We start from the raw sequence: 23,358 nt of genomic DNA, 5'->3' as shown, positions 1-23,358 counted from the left end.
AAAGGAGAGGAAAATGTAAATTCATCAGAGGACTGGAGTGTTGCTGTTTGGCAGTGGGTGGAGAGGCTAGACTCGAAGGAGCAGGGTATGGCTTGTCAGCTCAAAGAAAGAGGGGGTGTGTGCCAAATGGGCTCTTTATACAATTGACGTTTCTAGTTTGTACTAAGAATGAATTTCCTCTACCCTCAGACCAAGGGCCCAAGAGCCAACGCCAGTGTTCACCTCAGATTCCCTCTCACTGCCTGTAAACATAGCAGGAACTCAAGGCCCATGCTTCTTGAATCCCATGGCTTACATGGAACAGAGATTCTTAGCTTTCCAAACAAGTCACAGATCCTGGCATAGAAGGGCAGAGGCTCCTACAGGGGAGAGTCATAAACCCCCTCCACTCCTACTACTGGCAGAATTTTAACGTTTCCACTTCATTCAGTCCTCCAAGGGAGACAGTAGGATGTGAGCTCTGAGTTCAAATGCTGACTTTATTACCTTACCTCTCGACTGAGGGACAAGTTACTTAACCCATCAAGTTTCAGTTTCCCTGTGTGTAGCATGTGGAGAAATAACAAAGCTTGCCTCGTAACTTATTGGTGGAAACGGAATAGATGCAGGTAAATCCAGAGATGCGCGGTGAGGGAGCCAATGCCACAGTAAGCAGCAGCCCCCAGAAAGACACAAATAGACTAGCCTGATTTTATGGTCATAGCAGTAGAGAGACCTCTGATTCTGACTTAAGCTTCCATAGAACCCCAGAAACACAGGCAACAGATTGAAAGATAGCCTTATGATGGTTACCTCCCCAGAGTCACAAAAGTGACACATCCATATAATCTCTTTGTAAACTTCTTATCTTGCTATGTCTACCTGTGTAGACCTGTGTCTACCTGATCTGTTCAGTGTCTCCAGACACAAGTCACTGAAACTCTTAGAATATGATTATAATATCCATGTAGTTAAATATTAAACTACACTTAATATTACAACATTTTTTAAAATGTGTGGTATACATGTTAGTGCCTGTAATTAATCCCTACATGTGGGAATTGGAGGCCGAAAGATTAACAACAGTTCGAGGCTAGCCTTGGCTACACAATGAGTCTGAGGCAAGCCTTGGTTACTTGAAACATGAGACCTTTTCTCATCCATGGTATTTTACCTATTTGTTTTTTGATACACTATCTCACTGGGTAGTTCAGACAGGCCTCCTTGACCTCATGCCAACCCTTCTTCCCTTGACTCCTCAGTGCTGAGATTTTAGGTGTGAGCCACAGAGTTCACACTTAAAGGTACATAGTCCTACTTATACTTAGATATTCAACACTTCAGTTCTGACGTTTGTAGTGCTCCCATCCCACTAAATCATGTTGGAAAGCCTAAATAATCATAACATTCATTTCTAATGTGATGATTTTAAAGGAGCCAGGCTGGTGTTAACAGACCTTTTTTTTTTTTTTTTTTTTTTTAAATCTGATAGTTTAAAACAAACACCCCCAAAAGCAACCATCTCCCCACTTACAGATACAGAAGAAAGACCTACAGTGTCTAAATCTTTGCCTATAACTCTGAGGTTGTAGGTGGTATTGAGACTATTCAGCCATACTCAGACACTTCCAGGGCAGGCTGGTGGCAAAGGGTGAAGTTTGCTCTCCAGACAGCTGGCAAGAAGTGAGAAGTGCTAATCCCCTCTAGATTTAAAGGAACTTAGAAAGTATTGAATGTGTGGAGAGATAATGTAGTCCCAGGCCATAGTAAAAACTCTGCAAGAGTTTTGCAACTGGTTAGAGGAGTAGCCAGTCTTTGGGTAGGATCAGGCTAAGTGCTTCATAGGCCAAGTAGTACATCTAATAGTGGGTTTCCAGAACTCAGCAGAAGTTCTTGGAAGAAAAGGAGAAGAGTAGAATCAACAGCATACCCATTTCCTTGCAAGGAAGACAGAAGGTGGCTATGTAGTCCTTTCTGCAATGATAGCACAGAGCTGGCTCAAATTATATGAGCTCTTCCATGGACACAGAGTTCCATGGTGGTACACTCTATGGGTATAGAAACGGTATCTTGTTTCAGGGTTACCTTGAGAGAAAAAGAAAAATTGCAGAATCATGTGTCATTAGAGTTTGGCAAATGCTCAGAGATTGTCATGTAATCCACTTAGCTTACAGATGGCTCTACTGACACCTGGAAAGGAAAGCCACACAAGTTACCAGCAGAGCCATGTCTCAAACCAAATAATAGCACAAGTGGTCTTTTTCTAGCCCACCCTTACTCCTGGAGATGCTCGTGACTTTTGCATGGCTGCTTCATACTGATTGTTTCACATGAATACATTCGGTATTTCTGTTGTACTTACACATGCAGAAACGGAAAAGGTTTGGAGGGAAGGAGGTATATGCTGTGCTATACAAGTAGGAAGGACATGGTTAATGCAGACTTCCATAGCTGATGCTCATCCTGTCGCCTGCCACCTGCCTCTGGGTGACCTTGAAGCTTTAAGAACCCTCTGGGTTAAGAACCCATGGTTTGCCTTATTTTTTCTTTCACCCATTGTCTTTCTTTCCTGTTTGTTTGTTTGTTTGTTTGTTCCCCTTCTACTGTAGGAAAGGGTTGCCTTGATTCCTGAGTTCCCTAGAGACAGTGATTGCAACAGGGAAGTTAGGAGCCATAGTCATGGTTAATGCATAGCTCTGTGTACGAATGTTAGATCTTAAACGCTTCTATAAATTGACTCCTTGGTTGTCATGATGAGTCCTTTAGGTCAAAGACTCCATGTCCATTAACAGTTGAAGTAACCGAGACACAGGTACATGGAATAAACTCTCTCAGGTCACAGAGCTGAAATAGTGTAGAGCTGACATTTGAACTGGTGCAGTGGTAACGATCACTGTAGCATCCATTGCTTGTTTTTTTTTTTTTTTTCCTATAGTGAGCCTCAGTTTTCAGACTTGACATAGAATACAGTTTCTCTTCCACCCAGTAGTCAAAATGATTCTTTAGAGCATTGAGCATGTCGTAGTTCCAATAAAATAGTTGTAAACAGCTTCAGCTCTGTGTCTTTCTTGGCTAAAGAGATAAGGGGTATAAAGAGTGGAACATGACTTTTATAGACATATATAAGCACAGAGAGGAATGCAGTTTTGGTGAAGGCTGCACAGTTCTCTTGTTACAAATTTTTCTTTAGCAGGTAAAGTCATGTCTTGTGCTGGGACTTGGCTTGTACATTTGGAATCAAACACACTCAGTTGGTTTGGTTCACTGACAACACCCACAGAAGTAGTGCTCTCAGATTGGATGCTCAACTACATTGGCTCATTTGTGCTCAAATTAGACACAGCAGTCAGCAAGGATATCCTCATTGTCAGATGGTCAGCAAGTGCTGAGCACAACAGGAAGTAGCCCTAGCAGAGACCAGAGCATCTAGAAGCTCCAGCAAAGCTGTCATTTAGAGGGAACAGCACAGGCAAAGGTGTGAGGCATGGCAAGCCAGAGATACAGGCAGGGGAATGATGTGTTTACTTGAGTAGAATGAAGGGCACATGTGTAGCCAAGAGGTGGGGCTAAAAATCTCTGCATCCCATATGGACACTATGGGAGTGCTAGCCCACATGCTTGCCTTCTTCTGAAGGCTAAAATGTCTTAGCAGGTGGTTGCCATATTTTAAAGGCAGATTTAGCCACAGAAAGCACCAGATGAACCAAGCAGGAGAAGGAGAGAGAGGGGGAAAGTCTTGAGAATGTAAGACCAGTACCTTATGTTCCCACCTTCCACAGCGAGGCCTCTGGGATTTGAAACTCCCTGAGTAGATTCCAGTTAGCTCTAATACATCCTCTGCTGCAAACCTTGCTCCTCGGCCAACTCTGGCCCACGTAGTGCTGAGGTCTGCAGGCCTTGAGAGGCTGGAGGCCAAATGCATCATAGTCCCAGGCCAAGGATCCAGGAAATTGGGGTCAATTTCCTACTCCCCTGAGGACCCAGCAGGATCATGGGGCTTAGAGCTTGGGGCTCTAAGAGGGAGAGTCCAAGATCTCCAAAGTCCCATGAAATTGCCTAAGCTTGCCACAAGCCCACAACAAGCCACTGAAAGAGGTCTTAGTTTCTGCATAACTGCAAGCTCAGATGGGCCACATTCTCCCATAGTCAGGGGCTTCTCTAGTAGTGGTGCCTACCTCCTGCTGGCCCAGGGCAGACCTCAAGAGGGGCCCCTTTCTCTTTTCAGTCCTGATTCCAAGCAGCTGGTGTGTGTGTGTGTGTGTGTGTGTGTGTGTGTGTGTGTGTGTGTGTGTGTGTGTGTAAAGACAAGGCAGTGTCAGCTCATATCAACCCTTTCACATTTTATCCCCCAGACATTCATTGTTTACTCTCATTCATTTGTTAAGACATTTATGCCTTTATGTTTTCTGGACATGCATCCATTTATTTCCTGATTAATTAAAATATCTACATCTTCATCTCAGCTTTATTTAAGCAACTAGTCTAAATGAACAAATGCATCTGCAGAGAGGCAAGTGATAGACTGAGTGGCATACATTACTGACAGGCTTTGAGGACACAGAGATGAGTCAAGGCAATATCCAGTCCCCTGCAGAGCCTCTTGATCTATCCAGAAATGGTAGTTCTCCACTTGTTCTCGAGTGGAATCCTGTCTCCTGAAGCCAGCAGCAAAGATTCACACCTGCTGCACTCTGCTCTCCTTTACTCCTCCCTCACATCGCAACAGAACCACATCTCCCTCAGCCACGGTTACCTGTGGCTGTCCTGCGCTGCACTGGCACTGTCCTGCATTTGTGTTAGCTTCTCTCTTTCAGGAATGTCCTTCCCTCCCTTCCTTCCTTCCTTCCTTCCTTCCTTCCTTCCTTCCTTCCTTCCTTCCTCCCTCCCTTCCTTTCTTTCTTTCTTTTTTTTTTTTTTTCTTATTTTGCCTTCTGGGAACCCCATTCAACTTGTGGTCTGATATGGTTTCACATGTTGAATGGGTCATAAAGAAAGGGTATATCTTCAAACTGCACTCTCCTACTTGCTTATGGGAGAATGAGGAATTACCTGTTGCTTACCTTAAAGAACCAAGAATAAAGATACACATAACCCCCTCTGAACCCTCTTGTGGTCAACATGGCTGAAAGAACCTTGGAAAAGAAAGCTTCTCACCTGGAATGCTTCCTTGTGGTCTAAAAAGAAAGCACAGTGCACAGCTACCGCTTTTTTTATAACAGCCCTGCCTGACTCTTACATTTTATTGTTTGTTTAGGAAGAGTAGATGGTGGATTTCTGACTTCTCAATAGAAACAGAAACAACACACAACAAATATAAGGCACAATTACTGCAGATGGAATTTCCTAAAGACCATTAGTCTAGAAATTAGTAAACCCTGGAGTTACTCAGTCTGGGAAGACTGGAGCAAGCTTCTTTTCCTCTGAGTCCTCAGTTTCTCCATAAGGTTCTAACAATACCCTTATTTCAACATGACTAGGATCCAGCTATTAGTAACAAGTTATTTTGGAACAACTTTTAAGCCTGTGGGGAAATGACACATTGTTTCATCTTTCATTCTGAGATGCATGTTTTTTGTGCAGCTGGAGTCTGTCGTGTCCTAAGTGTGTTTCTCTGGTGTTCAGGGCCGTGGGAGCAATGTCATTCACTGCCGGAAAGATGGCACTTGGAGTGGTTCCTTCCATGTCTGCCGAGAGATGCAAGGCCAGTGCTCAGCCCCAAACCAACTCAACAGTAACCTCAAGTTGCAGTGTCCTGATGGCTATGCCATAGGTAAGATGGGTCTAGATGGAGAACAGTGGCATATGCATGTCCATCCATGAGCCTGGGCTAGTGCCTGGTACATTTCTGAGCTTATATCCATATGAAATCTGACTCTGTGAGGGAGAGAGAGAAGAATGAAACAAACTCTGTCTTTCCACCGATGGACTCAGGAACAGGGTCCAGCTTATACTATATAATATACAACTGCAAACGTGCACAGCTGTACAGAAAAGCTGTTAATGACGAACAAGGACAAAGAGGCGCCCAGAAGAACTGATGCTTACCCACAGATTTGCTAGACTTTGTCACATTTTCTAGGGAGAAGAAGCTGAAACCAAGAGACCAATGAGCAGGAAGTATGACAGCATACAGGATCCACTGTGGCTGTTTTCATGATGAGTTATAGAATATACCTCATGCATAGCACTCAAGAGCATTTGGTGCTGGTTCCCAAACTCTGGTTCCCAAAAGGGCATCATTACTGATCCTTTTATTCAACTTTAACAGATGAGAGATAAAACCGAGAATGGACAAGGGAACTTGACCAAGTCCTGAGGTTTTGACTTACTACAAAGGCTCACCTCTCTTCCTGGCCACTTTTAGAGAATAAATGGCTTTTTTCAACCTTCAGTTTGTATGTGTGTGCATGGCTTCTGTGAGGAAACTTAGAGCATATAGAACCTGACCAAAGGGCATCTTACCCCATTAAGGTGATTTTCTAATTAACCAAAGTGAGATTTCCAGGGAATTGAGTGTCCTTACTCAGGGCCAGTGTGATTTGTAGGAATATTTCCAGGAATGTCTGGCACAGAAGGTTATCTGGAAATATACAAAGCCAACAAATCCTTTATGAAGCATGCTGAGAATTGTCACTTTGTGTCCAGGAGCAAAAAGTCTGTGGTTGGACATAGAAGGTGTCTAGGGCTGTCCATCTCTTTTTGAAGATGGAAACAGAAAGTCAGCAGAATCTGTGGCAATCTGAACTTAGAGCAAGCCCTAGCACTCCTCCACATTTCTTTAAGACATTATCTCCTGCCAGGGTCAAAATACAGCAAACACCCAGTATGCTCTCTCTGATCAAGATCTTACAGAACCACTAAGGGGGCCCAACCAGAAGAACTATGGAGAAATGAGGGCTTGTGGAGCCTTGTCACATAAGCATTCTAGTTGCAGCAACCAATGTCTGAAACAGTGGCGGCTGTATCCCAAGGCCAACCTATCTTCTTTTCCATTATTCCTCATGGGTGTGCATGTCTGTAGACACCTGTGACAGAACAGTCTAGAGACAGAGGAAAAGATGGACTGTGGTATTCATCACTCACCCAGTGGGACTTTTATACAGTCAAAGCAGGAAAGAGAGAAAATTCCTATGATACTAGTCTTATGTTGCTTTCCTGTCTCTTCAAACCCATGTTCCCATGGTAGCCTGGACGCTCATCCTATGGATAGTATAAAGTTGTCAATCAGTGGGTGGGAACCTATAATAGGAAAGCAGAAAGAGAAGGGGATATCACTTTTCCCTCTCCTATTCCTTACGCTCTAATAGCTCTCATTTAGCCCAGGAATTCCTTTTCCCTATGGAGAGGGGATTGTTTATAAACCTTGTATTAGGGCAAGGTAGGGGTCAAACTTGTGACTGAAGACCCACCGGGAGTCACTCTGATCCTCTCTTGATCCTTCCTCAAGCATGTGTGCCTGTCATGAGCTCCTGGGAAAGTCACTCCCTTCCTGGGAGGAAGAAGCAAGGGCCTGGTAAAATCAGCACTCCCTGATGACACCAACTGTGGCTCATATAGTATAATATTGCAGCTTGGTCCTGAGTCAGGCATGTGGGAGAGGAGCCAGAGCAAGAAGGAACAAAAGAAACAGGGAAAGAGAGAGGGACAGACAATGTCCAAGAACAATCAGTTTTTCCTCTTCCCATCATACCTTTTCTCCATTTCTTGGGATAGAATGCCATTGTATATTACCCAGAGGAAACATCTTTTTCCAAGATAATTTTATCATTACAGCTTTGCTTCATCTCTGCTCTCTCAATACTCCTTTTTAAAATATTTTTTATTGGATATTTTATTTACATTTCAGATGCCCATCCCCTTTCCCCATTCCCCCCCACACTCCCAGAAAACCCCTATCCCATGCCCCCTTTTCCTTTTTGCTTTTATACACTTTTTAAAAATGTTAATCAAAGGCTTTATAAGTTTGGTAATGCTCAATCAGAAGTGTGATTCAATACCCAACCTAGATATATCAACTATCTTTGACTGGTGGAGACACATGAACATCTGCCTCGATATCCCCCCTCTCTTTCTCTCTCTCATCACCTAGCTTCTCCTCTCCTTCTCCTCCTCTCTTTATTCCTTCTCGTCCTCTCGGTATTCCTCCCACCTTAGCTCCTCCTACATATCACCCTTCCTCAAAACTTTTCTCTCAAAATACAATTAGAGCATAATTATGCCAATTTGTACCAGTAAGGTACAAGATAGTCCCAATTCCCAGTCCATCATTTAGAATTGGTTTCACAGTAACAAATGGTGTGTCACAGAATTTCTCTGCTCAGTGGCATCTGTCCCCCATTCTTAATAGTCATCATTTGGTTGTATTTTTTTGTGTCTTCATTTTTTGTTTTTTGCATGGTCCTTCACTTGTCTCTTTGCCTCCCCATTGCTACCTTTCCATTGTTTCCATTTGTGGCTCTAGTTTACCCATCACTGAGCCTGAAAGTTAGAAGAAGATCTGTGTATAAGCCTGGGACTTTTGCATGGCATCCGAGAAAGTTGACTTTCTTGTGCTTTGACTCCCTTACCTAAGAAATGGTAGCAAAGACACCTGTCTCAACATGGTGCTGGATTTTCAGTAAAGTGGAATGACATAAACCTGGCAGGATCAAAGACATCTCTTCTTCTGGACTCAGTGTCCCAAGGTTATGGTTGCCCCTTTCGTTTAGATGGAAGAAGATATTAATATGCTAACAAGGAGGGCTCTGGATAAGTTCTCTCTCTCTCTCTCTCTCTCTCTCTCTCTCTCTCTCTCTCTCTCTCTGCCTCTCTCTCTCTCTGTGTGTGTGTGTGTGTGTGTGTGTATGTGTGTTGTACATGTATATGTCTGAAAAGAGATGTTTAGAATTGCTCATTGAAAAGGTTACTTGCTAGAAAGATTTGGTCCATTATTTTTGCAGTGAGTGGCTTATAGGGAGGACTGGACAGGCTTTCTGGTGGAGACAATACATGGAAAAGTTAAGCTCTTGGCTAGTCACTATGGTGATAGTTGTAAACTGGATCAGAGGCAGGTGAATGGAGCCAAAGTGATCTGAGGTGACTCTGCCAAGGGAATCCTCTCCTTTCCACTGCCTGTGGTGTTAGCCAAATCAACTGGGGAAAAAAGAGAAAGAAACAGTGCCTACCATGAACATGGTGCCCATAGGTATTTGGAGATGTGGCTGAGCCATTACTTTATCTTGTGCTTCTCTTTAGGGTCAGAGTGTGCCACCTCGTGCCTGGACCACAACAGCGAGTCCATCATCCTGCCAGCTAACTTGACAGTGCGTGACATTCCACATTGGATGAACCCCACTCGAGTACAGGTGAGTGACTAAGTTCATCTAGCTATGGCTAACAGGGAAGAAAATGCCGTGTTGAGCTCCTAGTATGCCTTTGCTCTACCCAAGTTCATCTTTCTGTGTGTAGGATCTCATTAACCACATTTGTTTTCTGAGGGATATTTCCACAATTTTTCCATCTCTAATTGTTTAGTACACCTCATCGGCTTTTTCCCTAAAAGCCTTGCATTTATTTTTCCACCAGGTGCCTGGTATACTAGTGAGGAAATTAAGACAAGTGCACATAGGCAAGGGACATAGAACTGGATCCCACTCTACAGTCTCCCTGGGTAGTCTGTACTCATAAGGATAAGGCTTCTTGGTGTCTCTAGCACTTCAGTGTAACTGTACTTTAAGTTGCCTCAATCTCTTCCAAATTTCTCCAATACTTTCCTTACTTGGTGGAATGCAACCACCATGGGATATTCAGGAAAGGTCCAGCATGGTGTTAGTAAAGTTCATGTTGTGTTCAGGTATCTGGAGTTCTGCATACAGGATGACTTAAACCTCAGCCAATCCTCTGTACTCACAAAATCTGCTATCTTAGGTATCCAAGAAAGAGTGATCAGTCATGCTTACTCTTAGTACTGACCTTTCCATGGCACCAGGATGTCTGGCTCCTGGACAGATGATAGTTGATGCCCCATAATGCTACCAAGCTGACCTTGAAGACAACCATTGGTTCCTACTTCCTCTTGTGTCACCTGACCAGTCAAGGGCTCCAGAGATGATTTGGGACCTACTCTCATCTTCTGAGACAGCATAGTTCTGAGGTTTCCATGAATCCCTTAGAGAATGACTCCTTACCTTGGAGAAGCAAGATGGGGCAACAGGAGCAGAGTGTGGGCAGACAAGTCTCACCTGTATCTCTAGCCACCAGCTTTTCTGTCTGGAATTTGGGAGCTGCTTTTTGCCTGCCTACTACAGATGGAGATCAGTATAGCTTGGTATAACCTGATACAGGATATATTGTTTCTCAAATGAGCTGAGAGAAGACTTTCTTCAAGGGCTTAGTCAGCATTCTAGCATGGGGACTTGGCCAGACTCTTCAGCTATCTGACTACACCAATTTCCAAATTTTCTTCTTCCCCTGCTTCCTTCTCTTCTTGCCTTTTCCTGCCTCTCCTTTTGTTTTTTACACTTTGCATTACTTGTATTCTTCTTCTACTTTGAAACACTGTTTTAAGTTCTCTTATTCCCCAGCTCTTTTATCAGGTTCAGTCTTCCCTTCTACACTTCCATCACCCCCAATCTGCCTTTCTCTCTGTATCTTTACAGTATACCCTTATTGCTTAACAGGCTCCTACACCTCAGGGTACCTTTCCTCATTCTTTACCAGATCAATAAGGGGACTGATTCAGTCTGATGCCCCAGTGTGCTTGATGTAGCTGAATACATGCAGCAGTAGCCACAGATCCTGTTTACATGTAAGACACCCCAGAAAGCCAGAAATCTCTAAGCTCAAGCCCCCTATTCTACACTAGGGAACCTGAAGATTATAGTCTGAAGAGCTGGTCAAGGTCACATGGATCTGCATCCTGATCTACTGACCAGGACTCCAGATTGGTAGAATCTCCCACCACTTTCCCCCACATAATTTTCCACATGTTCCTAAAAAAAGGAGTGCTTCCCACACTAGAGAATTCCCTGACAAACTCAGTACCGATGCTTGGCCCAGCGCCTATGTAAGTCCTTTCTTACTCACTAAGTGAATTTTTACCTTTTCCTCTATGAACTCTGAGTACTAAAGCATTCAGTAGTAATTCATAGTGAAATAAATTTGGGGATTTGAAAGACCGCAAGCTGCCCCCCTCCTTGAGTTGCTCACCCGCTGCCTGTCACAACCTCCACCCCCCTTCCCTGGTTTGCTTGCCTTTGTTGATGCTGGACTACCAAGAGAGCTGTAACGAGGTTCAGACCTCTACCAGTCTCTGGAGGCCTCATTATACAAGAGGAAAAAAAAAGTAGGAAAAGTGAAGGGGTGAAGGGCATAGATTGATGACTTCCAGGAATAAGGCAGCAATGCTGACCTCTGCTGCACCCTTGCACCCTGAGCAGTGAGCGTTACAAAAAGGAGGAGGCTAGTGCAGGCATCTCCAGGCCCAGGGAGGTTTTGGATGGCTCCTAGGTCTTTTAAGAGGTGGCTCCATGCACCCCTGTGAGGAGGATGGTGGGAAATGTGGTTCTACTCCCACTTAGCCACCTTTGTCCTAGGGTAAGAGTGTTAGACCAGAACTGACATTTAATAGATACCTGCTGTGAGCAGTCATTTCCCATTCATCTCTGCCATGTACCCAGACTCCCACCCACCCACCTAACACCCCCACCCCCACATTCATCCCTATGTAGTAGCTGGAATTGGGCTCCCATTGTTTCAGTGGAGGAAATGAAATCTCAGAGAAGGACCCACCACCATGAAGTTGCAGTTTATTGTAGCCACCCCTCCAGCTCCTGAGGGATGTAGAATAACAACAAAGGCAAGGCATTTATTGATTGCTTGCAAGGGATGTTTTGGCAAATGCTTAATAAGAAGGGCTATATACGTGCATACACACATACACATGCAAACCTATGAGCTCTGATTTGTGGCATTTCCCATATCTCTGGTGTAAATACTCCCATTGTGTAGAATGTCAAGGCTTCTCAGTGCTTATCACTGAACACAAGCAGTTTTCCCCTCTGAAGCCCATGCAGCCCACAGGTACAGTAAACAGTAAATAGTTCCATAGTTTTACTTGTGTTAGCAATCTCATCAAAAACGTGAGAAAAATAATTAACACAATGTGGCACATTCATGTTGCATGTTCTGGAGCAAGTCTTGTTGTTTTTCTAGGCTACAATTTCCCCATTATTGAAATGAGAGGCACAGGTCAGATGTTCAAAGCTCAAACACAAATAGATCCAGGCAGGTGGGGTGGATGGGGAAGCTAGCTGAACATATTGCTCTGTATGTTATTTTATACACAGAAACATATTAGTTTTGCTAGCGAGACTGTTTACTGGAAACATTTCAGAAACTCAGAAAAATTGACAAAACTACAACAAACACTCCTGTATATACAACCTGACTTAAACTAAAAATTTATTGGTGTAGAGAAAATATCCTTAATATAAAATTTATACACTACTATTAAGCATGAGGGTTGGTAAGTTTTTATGCTTGTGTGTGCCTGTGTAACCAATACCATATCAGAATATAAAACTTTCCATATAGTCAGAAGACCATCCAGACCTTTACCAAGTGATGCCTCTATCACCAAAGCAACCAGTGTTTATGTATTTATCACTACAGGTTAATGGTACTTATTTTTGAACTTCATATAATTGGATTCATACAGTATGTGTCTTATGAGTTTCATTCATGAGCACGTTTAACTCTTATGGTGAAAGAGACCATTTTTTTTTTTGCATTAAGTTGGTTATTCTTTTTTCAACCCTTGATGCACATATACCATAAACTCTTCAGAGACACAAGTGCAGTATACTCTTCTTCTAATTGAAAAAGTGAGGTAATACAACCAAGAATAGATGGAAATGTCTCTAGCTTGGTACTGAATATGCTGAAGGAAATGCTAGTAATTATAGGAAAGCATGAAAGACATCATTGCTGTCATCATGTATATGATGTGTGTGTGTGTGTGTGTGTGATGTTCCTACATGTGTTTGTGAAAGTCAGAAAACAAGCTTGTGAAGTCAGAACCACCTTATTATGGGTTCTGAGGATTGATCTCATGTTGTCAGTTTCTCACAGCAAACATTTTACCCATTAACCCTCTCACCAGCGTCTCCACTCCCAACTCAGATATTGTGTTTAAAAAAGCTATTTCCAGATTGAGGTTGGTTCTCGCCAAATACAGCAATGTAGAAATGTGGCTTCATTTGGCCACATTTTCCTCTGTGTGTGTGTGTGTGTGTGTGTGTGTGTGTGTGTGTGTGATAAATATAGGTTTTGTTCATGTTGAAATATCTTTTTATTTTGAATAATTTCAACTCTCTAAAATACTAGTATGCCAAAACAAACATTTCTGTGGCTTGTGTAGCCTGGAAACCGCTGGTTTACAACCTTTGGATGAGAGAGCCTATTCCAGACAGGGTATCTAGAATTATGGAAGATTCTTCCCTATTTTAAGGAAGGTCTCCAGTGTACACCACCCCTTGCTAGTGATACCAGGAGTGTCCCATAGTAGAAGGTATTATTCTGCTTCATAAGTATCGAAGTATTCTGGGTGACTGAGTCTTTGGCTTTTATAGTTACTTCCAGAAAAAGAATGGAGGGAAGGAAGAGATGAATAGAAGAAAAGAAAAGGAAATAAGCATGCTCATTTATGGATGAAGTATGAATTATGTAGTTTCCTATTGCTCTTTCATATCATCTCCATCACTTTGTAACATCATAGCCCAGTGAGGTAAATGCTGTTCCCTAGTGTTACATCTGTCTCACAGCTTTTCTACCTTCCCAAACCTTGGTTTTCCCATCAGTCAAAACAGGAGATACTTTATAATACTAATTTTATGGGTTCGAAAAATGGAGCATTAAATGTCTAGACCTTGAAATAAGACAGAGATAGGTTTACTCGTTAATGGTCAATTTCTATGCATGTGATTGGAACAACTTGTTGATTTTCATATTGCTTCAGTTTCCAGAGTCAAAACAGTTGTCTCAGAGTTCTGAGGAGGTGTCAGTGGGATGCTTTAGACACTGTGCCTGGAGAATATTCACTTAAGAGAAGATTTTGTGCTGAGGACAAAGATGATGGTGGTGGTAGTGCTGTTGACTGAGTTGATAGTGGCACCACTAATATTTTGGTGGTGATTATGATGGTGATGATGGTAATCATGCTGTGAGAATAGAGACTGACTGCTAACGATGATGGGGGGTTGTGTGATTCACTTCTTACCATTGTGAAGAAACATTTGAGAATCTTATAGGAGGATGTGTCTATTTCTTGCTGATAGCTTTGGAGGCTTCAGTCCACAGCAACTTGACCACTGAGCTTCAGGAACCCTTGGGTTATGAAGTCAAATATTATGACAAGGACATATGATGTCTCAGAGCTGCTTACATCATAGCAGACAGGAGTCAGAGAGAAACAGCAGAGGGAATCAGGGATAAGATATAGATTCTTCAAAGTCATGACTTAGCTTCTACTTCCTTAAATCCGGACTTGCCTCTAAAGTATCTACTACCTCCCAAGAGTCTACTAAATTTTAAACTTATCAACATATAGTTCATTGATTATATCAGATCCTTTATGACCCAATCAAGCTCTAAAAGCCCCTCAGTTCCTAAGCAATACTTAAACCTATGAACTTTTGCTGGTGGCTTCTGTGGTTCTGCTGTTGTTGTAAGGATGGTAATTACAGTCATGAAGAAAAGATAGCCCAATCTTCCTCCATCCCAAAGCAGAAAATGGAAGTGCTCTTACAAGACCTCATATGAATAACTCTGGTTGGGCCTGATGTCTCATTGACACTAAGAACAAGGCTGACATTTGAGGGGCCCCACAGGATCTCCCAATTCATGGTGCACTCAGCTTACCTTCTCCTTTGGCTCTCACTGCCAGTCTCCTTTCTTAGTTTCCTTAGCACACAGAGGGGCCCTGTGGCAAACAGGTGGGGTATGCAGCCTTGAGTAGCAGCGGAAAAATCCAAATACTTGGAAAGATAAATAGGCGCATGTGGATAGCACAAAAGTCCCTTTTCTGAACTAACGTCAAATAAACCTCAACTGACAGAACCTTGTGCAACCACATCAACAAAATCCTACAGAAGGATGAAATTAGATCTCAAATAATGAGGGCAGCATGGTTATCAAGTCCCTGGTGGATCCTAACATGGCTGTTTTCTTTTTCTTGAACGTTTACTAAATACTCTCCAATGTCCCTGGGTTTCAGTTGTGAACAAACTCTTGGACTCAAAGAAGAAAGTCTTGTTCAAGTTCCTCAGAGAAGTAAAGCAGGTGGGCTTGTCCACTTTGGCCCCATGACTGGGCCACTAAGAGAGAAATGAATGTGGAGCATACTGACATTCATACGTTCTTTGGTTGGGCTCTACGCTTGACTCTGAAGAATAAAGGGATATCTGAAAACTGGATCCACTCTCAAGAAGCTTAAGTGCTTTGTCCAGGAAGCCAGGTTTACTATATGTCCATCTCAATGTGTCATAGCAAGCTTATCACAGTTTTCAGAACACATTTCACATAAATTTTCCAGCAGTTCAATTTTACTCATACTCATGTTTATTTCAAATTCCGTGGTGAGCCTGGTGTTGTAGCAGAGATCTGCAATGCCAACACTTGGAAAGTTGAGGCAGGAATGTTTCAAGCTTGAGCCAGCCTGGGCTATACAGTAAAACCCTTTCTCAAAAAAAAAAAAAAAAAAAAAAAAAAAAGAGTTGTGGGTAGGGCAAAATTCCTTGACAACACTTATCAACAGAGGCAAGATGGTGGATACATCTTGCTTTTTGTACAAGATATTAATTTTAACTCAGTCTATGCCAACTAGACACTGTGACTGACATCACTGATACTATGACACTCAAGAAGTAAGGAAGACAAGTGGAGAAATTATTGTCCACTGGAAAAAAAAATGATCTCTCCTATGAGGTGGACCCATCGTTTCATTGACAACAAAAAAGAAACAAGCTATTTACTGAGTAATCTATGAGGGTCGGGTACTGTCCCAAGAAAGGATATCTAAGTTGTGAACCTGAAGTGTTGTAGAATGAAGAAGTTACCTTACTTAGTCTTAGACTGGGGTCATGTGACTTCCTCTGTTAGAAGTGTGCCAAGAAACTAATTACACTTTGGCTCTCATGTAAGTCTGCCCTCAGGGAGAAAACAGGATGGTCACATGCATTTCCCACTCTCTGGCCCATGTGACTGTTCATTTCTTCATTAAATTAACCAACTGGCACTCATCCAGGAGAGCAATCCATGCCCATACATATAACTTCCATACTTCCATTGCTGGTCCAAGTCATAGCCACCTTTAGTTCCATAAACAAGCATATATTTCATTTTCTTAAAGAAACAGTTGTAATGTTGCATGAAAAAAAGAGGCTTCTATGGGAAATTTTATAAGAGTGCATTTAGGATATTGATGATTGTTTCATTCTGGATACTATGTCATCTTTTTGGTTTTCTCTGTCTTTCATTTTTCATCTATGCTACAAAATATTGTCACGTTGGATTTTATTTAATAAGTTAACTTAAATAATTTCTGGAATAATTGGTGTTGTCAAATCCTGGATTCCATCACTTAACAGCTATGGAGTTTAGGAAGTTTATACTACTATGGCACAAGATTAATGCCTACCTCACAACTTAGTAGCAAGAAATAAATAAGTTAATACACAATGTAATTAATGCCAAGAATGTACTCAATTATTTTAAATGTTATTATCATTATTATAATTATTAGTGCTAAAACAATGTACCACGTGGGTGTGCATGCACATGTGTGTGTGTGAACGTGGGTCTGTGTGTGTGTGTGTGTGTGTGTGTGTGTGCACGCACGCATGTGTGTCTGTGTGAGTGTGATATTGTTCTGTCTGATGTGGTTATGAAAAGCATGGAGGAAATGAGATGTGGCGATATTTATAGGATTGATAGAGGTTTTTCAGATGCCAAAATGGGACAGGTATTTCGGTGAAGAGCCACCAGTTCTCTGTGAAACCAGAGTGTGTGCAGCTTCAGGAAGTTGTCAGCAGAACATGATAACAAGAAGGTTCTTTGACTGCCTGAAGCTCCACAACAGAGGTTCCCTTATTCCTGAACTAGCCTTGTTGTTCTCAGATAACTATATGATCTAGCAGCATCATTGCAGGCACTTAATCTTCAGATACAAAATTGCATTCCTGCACTCAGATATTTGGATTTATTAGAACTCAAAACAGAGTGGACAAATCTGTCTTCTTTCTTCTTTTTCTCTTCTTTTCTTTTCTATTCTCTTCTTTTCTTTTCTTTTCTTTTCTTTTCTTTTCCATCTTTCTTTCTTTCTTTCTTTTGTTTTTCATGATAAGGTTTCTCTGTATAGGCCTGGCTGTCCTGGAACTCACTCTGTAGGCCAGGCTGGACTCGAACTCAGAAATCCGCCTGCCTCTGCCTCCCAAGTGCTGGGATTAAAGGCGTGCGCCACCACTGCCTTCTTAAGGAGAGACAGATCCTCTAAGTTCCAATAAAAAAAAAAAAATGATCCTCAGGTTGTTGTGGGAGAAAGTGCTTATACTGGGAGAAGCCTTATTCTTTACTTTTCTCTAACTCTCTACTACATCCACGAATGTACACACACACAGACACAGACACAGACACAGACACACAGACACATAGACACACAGACACACAAACACACAGGGAAAGAGAGAGAGAGAGAGAGAGAGAGAGAGAGAGAGAGAGAGAGAGAGAGAGAGAGAGATCCTTCTCCTCTTACCTTGTCCCCAATGATCCAAAGGTCAAACGGGAGTTTTCTGAAAGGCTTTTCTGCTTGTGTTTCCTTCCCCACAAGTCTGCTTCTCCTTAACCCTTATTCCTGCCACAGTAATAAAGAACCATGACACATACAGTGAATATAAATATTATTTTATTCTTAGGATTCCTGTTATTGCAAGTACCTGGGCAACTTCTTCATGTAAATACCAGGGTGAGGTCAGGATTTGGATAGTCCAAAAGAGATGAGGTGGTTTAATGTGCTGCCAACAAAAAGTTGGTTCCCTCCCAATCCCAAACCTACCTGATCCCTTTCTCCATCTCTCTGCAGAGGATTGTCTGCACTGCTGGTCTCCAGTGGTATCCCCACCCTGCTCTGATCCACTGTGTCAAAGGCTGTGAGGTGAGTCACAAGAAGAGATGTCTCAGCTCAGAAAAAGTACTTATGGTGTTGTTTTGATTTTGATGGTTACAATTTGCTACACTTACTAAGCAGTATACGTAAGCATTGGTACAGTTGTTAGGAATGAAGCAGAAATATCATTATATTCTACATATGATAGAATCCAGATAGAAAGGTCTGAAGAAGCTTACTAAAACAAATGAGTATATAACAGTTCTAAGAATCCAAGACAAGCTTTTCTTTCTGAAACGTCCATAGATAAATATTATTTGAACACAGGAAATATGAAGATGGTCAATCAAAAATGTGATTAATATGCAAACATGAGGACATGACTTCAGATCCAACACTCACACAAAACCAAACATCAGGCAATGTGGTATATACTTTTAATCATAGCATCAGGGAGGTAGATCCAGGAGTATCCTTGAAGCCAGCCAGTCAAATATAGTGAACTTGAGGTTTAGTAAGAGACCCTGACTCAAAAAATAAGTTAGAGAGGAACTGCAAAATATATGTGACATCAATGTCAGGCTTGCAAGCACAAGCACACATATGCACAGTCCCTCACAACAAGTGCATATGTATGTAAGGCAAATAAGAAGCAGAAACCATATTTATGTAGCACAAATAATATAGCAGGTACTATAATAGCAATGATAACATTGTTTAGCTTGTATAGTGCCACATGAGGTCATTTTTCTTTTAATTTCCATTTCCCTAATGACTCTTGCTTCCAGGTGAATTCTGTCTATCTCCACATCTTAGTCATTTACCAATCTTTCAGTACCAGAAATAATCTGGACACTTTTAACTGAACCTTTGTGTTTAACCAGAAGATCCTTTCTGACCCTCAAAGTTGTTGATTTCCCAGTTCAGCCATTTCCTGGCCTTGGAATTATGGAGAGCTAGCTCTGTCAGTGACACTTTGGGAATGGGGTCAGCAGGCAAGGTCTTGGGATGCAGCTGTATTCTTGAGGAAAGGCTTATATGCAAACCAAAGCCATTTCTCTGCATCCCTCTGGCCCTTCCTTGACATTCCTGAGAAGATACAACACACTGTCCCTAACAAATGTATATAGAGAAACAAGTGCTCCCAGTCTTCTCAGGTGGAGCTAAAAAAGAGTCTAACAACCATTCCCAAATGATTAGCAAAGCTTTATAGTCTCTGACTTCAGGTAGATGACCTTGATAATGTCCCAGAAAAATCTATGTTAACTGGAAATGTTCTTTAAATAAAGAGATCATCTAAATCAAATCATTCTTTAAAAGATAGAAAAACAGACCCAGGCAATTGTTTCCAGGAGAATTTGGTAAAACTCCAAAACTGAGAATATTCCTAACATGACCTAGCACTACCTGGTTGCTACATGAACAGAAAAATTAGACTCAGAGCTCTATAGACTGATATATGTTTGTACAGCATGATAGCCACAGAGTTGAACATGAACCTAGATACTCTGTCTGCTAGCCTGCTGGTTTTTTAGTTCCTTTCTCTCTGTCACCTGCTCACAGCCATTTTCTATAAGCGTCATAAGACATTAGGTGTGACACAGTTTTTTCTGCTCTAGTTAGTGATCATATATGTATTTCTCAGGGTAGGCAACATGGCAGCCTTCAAGAACTACCATTTTTTTTTTCAGGCTTCATCCAGAATGGCAAAATATGGCCATGCCCTTGCCACCATTGCTTCTTCTCATGTCTCTGAATCAGTGCTGTGTTTGTGGGAAAGGCATCTTTAGTTACCTGGGCACTCGTTGTGCTGAGCTGGCAGTCTGACCATTAAATGTGACAGCAGAATTTGATCCCTCCTTTGACTCAGCATTGAGCCATAAGACCCTCTATCACTGCTGAGCACTGAACCCTGACAGTGATGCTTATCACCCTTACCCCTCATCTTCTTTTGTCCTCAGTTTAGAGCTAATACTCTGTGTCTTATTGAAAGATAAAAAGATGCTCAGAAGAGAAATAAATGCTGGGACCAGGAGTGAAATATTAAGCCCTATAAGTGTCTAGAGTAAGTCAGCATGCAGACAGGACCTCTGAGTATAATCCTTGTGCTCAAAACTGTGTTCAAGTCAATATTACACTAATTTATTCAAAGCCTCTTTGATTTCATTATATGGTCAGTCACTACTCAAAGCTCTGAGTACACAGTTTCATGCAAGTTAAAATAGCAGCTATGTCAGCTATGACACCTGTGATCTTCTGTCCCTCATATATTCACCCAACATACACCATTCCATTAACCATTTTACTTATTGATCATATATTTGATAAATTTTTGTATGAGTTGCCAGACATTTTTGTAGAAAATTTGGTGTATGAAACCTGAAGACATATATCTAATCTGTTGAAAACTTACAGTGATAATAAAGAAGACAAAGATGGAAAATCTAAATTATGGACCAAACTATATCTAAACTTAGTACAAGAGGTGTGGAAACAGAGCACTCAGGGACAACTAGAAAAAGCAGAATAGTGAGTGGAGATGAGTTTTGAGCTATATTCTGAAGGATGGAATTTTTTTTGTCTGAATGTATTATTACTCAAAGTACTAACTGGATGGGAAATAAATCTTTACACTGAAAGCTTTTCGATGTTGTTTTTTATCTCTAAAAATTTTCACTCTTACCCCACCAAACTAACTCTTATTTGTTATTGTGATCTCCATTTAAGTGTCATTTCCTCAAGGACATTTTCACTGAGCAACCTCAGAAACATTCAAAAACTTTTCTATGATAGCACCAAGTGACTATTTGATTAAAGACCCTCTTTTTCATAAAGTATACAATCTAGGTAGGTAGGGTAGATGGATAGATGGAAGTGGATGGATGGATAGATGGAAGTTGATGGATGGATGAATGGATGGATATGTAGGTGGATGGATAGATCGATAGATGGGTGGATGAGTGGTTATAGCTACAAAAATGGGTACCAAGGGAAGAGACCACAAACTGAAAGCCAACTCCTGTTCCAATCCAGTTTTATTCATCATACAAATGTACTGTGATTTACCTTTACAAATCTGTCCACAGATTATCTAAAGAAGAAAGAAGAATTCAAATGAAAAGGGGCTTATGCTTTGTTGTTGAATATGAATCTAACAATTTGTTTGCCATGAAAGTTACATAGCAGAGCCATTCCTCGACTTGAAGCCGTGTGTGTGTGTGTGTGTGTGTGTGTGTGTGTTCTCATATATATGAGCTTAGCACTATTCTTAGCTCTATCTTACTAAAATCTGTCTTACACTCTAAATGGGAAATAATGAAATGAAAATTTAACATACAGAGTTGCAGGCACAAAGGCTGGATGAATGAGAATTTGGAGCACATATGCAAAAGCTAGTCATACAACACAGATTAGATTACTTGAGCTTAGTAGTCTCAGAGCCAGTCACAAGGAGAAGGAACAGTGATCACAGGTGAATCAATGACAGTGTGCTGGGATGAGCCAGTCTCAGACAAGGGATGACATCTTTCTTACACTATTAACTCTAATCAGGCTTCTACATGATTGGAAGACAGAGAGGAATTGAATATTGCTCACATTTTTAGGGGCTTACAGTCTTTTACCATCACAAACACTTAAACAGACACATAATATACTGTGTTGATGATTGGAGTGGGAAAACTCACACATGTTCATTTGTGTGTATGTGTGTGTGTGTGCACATTCCTGTGCATGGTTGCCATCAAAGAGATTCCTTAAATTTCCCCATGCCCTCAGAATGTAGATCAGCAAAGATATCTGTATTTCTCTCACTTTTTGGAGAAACACAAAATTTATAGAACTCACTGAAGAAAATACATTATTGTGAACCAGAACATTATAGACTGGGTAGGGGATTTGGGGAAATAGACAGGTTAAGATAGTGATTTTTTTTTTTTTTTTTTTTTTTGCCAGCATGATTTTGACCAAGTTACTTTGTTACCCATACTCTCCAGGTGTTGTCTTATCAAGTGGAGATAGTGAGGACGGTCTCATTTGTTTTAGGAAAATGTGAAAGGAGACCTGCAAAGGCTTAAGACCCTGAATAGATCTGTATTTCTTTTAGAGAGGCCACTATTAATACACATGTTCTTAAGCCTAATCCCTATGAATTCTTAATTTTAATGTTTGTAATTCTGATAGTTTACATCCAGATTTTTAATTTCTTATTAAAATTTGTTTGCATATAATTCATTAAAGAAATATACAGCCAGATTGTATTGTCTTAAAATAAAATGTACCTTCTAATTTAGAAAGAAAGAAAGAAGGAAAGAAAAGAAGGAAGAGAGAGAGAGAGAGAGAGAGAGAGAGAGAGAGAGAGAGAGAGAGAGAGAAAGAGAGAGACAGGCTACACTTTGTGTTTTAGTTTTCATACTACAGCAAGCAAAATATATTCCTCAGCATAGTCATATTCCAGCAGGGAAAAATATGGCACATAAAAATGTTTATAAATGGTAAAAAGAAAAACGTACCCGAGGGGATGTAGGGATTGAAAGCCAAGTTGGCTGATGATGGAGGTTTGTAAGAAGAAGAGAGGCTGCCAGACAACCATAGAGGCCTCAGTGAAATGCTGAGAACAGCTCCCTCTCATGCCAGGATAATAATGTAGCCTCATTTCCTCCCTGCTTCTCTTCCCTTTTACAGCCATTCATGGGAGACAATTACTGTGATGCCATCAACAATCGAGCCTTCTGCAACTATGATGGTGGAGACTGCTGTACCTCCACAGTTAAGACCAAAAAGGTATGCCAATGTTAACCTTCTCATATCTGCCTCCTCCATGGCTCTCTAGCCTGCTGACCAACATCTCTTCTACATGGTAGATGGCTTGTTTTGGCCATATTCTTGTTCTGTCTTCAGGCTTACTATCACTCACAATTTTTCAATTGTTATTCCTTTAGTTAGTAGCAAAGCTGCTATCATGTACTGGGTGCTGGCTGGTCTTTGCAGAGATGGTCCTCAAAGCTTAGCATCAGGTGTAGAACAGATAAATAAAAGACAACACACTTTAAGAGAAGATTGATCAGAGAAGACTCGTCACATGAGGCTCTGCAGTGTAAGTGGTAGCCATGTCACAACAGCAAGGAAAGGGACAAGGAAATGGCAAGAAAAAGATCATTTAAATCAAGTGACTAGCTTGTAGATCCTAGAAAGAATATATATTCTAAGTGTTATACCCAAAGTAGAAGTTAAGAAAACAC

General features: G+C 41.4%; 1 protein-coding gene across 1 annotated transcript in view; it reads left to right on the top strand.

Moving 5' to 3' along the window:
* Pappa (pappalysin 1) overlaps positions 1-23,358 on the top strand; it is a 223,026-nt gene that overhangs the window by 184,177 nt on the left and 15,491 nt on the right. The window contains exons 18-21 of the mRNA XM_034502365.2: positions 5,602-5,749; positions 9,214-9,323; positions 18,095-18,166; positions 22,802-22,900. Coding sequence (XP_034358256.1) covers positions 5,602-5,749; positions 9,214-9,323; positions 18,095-18,166; positions 22,802-22,900 — 429 coding nt within the window. The remainder of the gene's footprint in view (positions 1-5,601; positions 5,750-9,213; positions 9,324-18,094; positions 18,167-22,801; positions 22,901-23,358) is intronic.

The sequence above is a fragment of the Arvicanthis niloticus genome, chromosome 5, assembly GCF_011762505.2.
Source record: "Arvicanthis niloticus isolate mArvNil1 chromosome 5, mArvNil1.pat.X, whole genome shotgun sequence".
Lineage (NCBI taxonomy): Eukaryota > Metazoa > Chordata > Mammalia > Rodentia > Muridae > Arvicanthis > Arvicanthis niloticus.
Note: the sequence above shows the minus strand (reverse complement) of the source record. Positions and strands in the feature narration are given on the sequence as shown.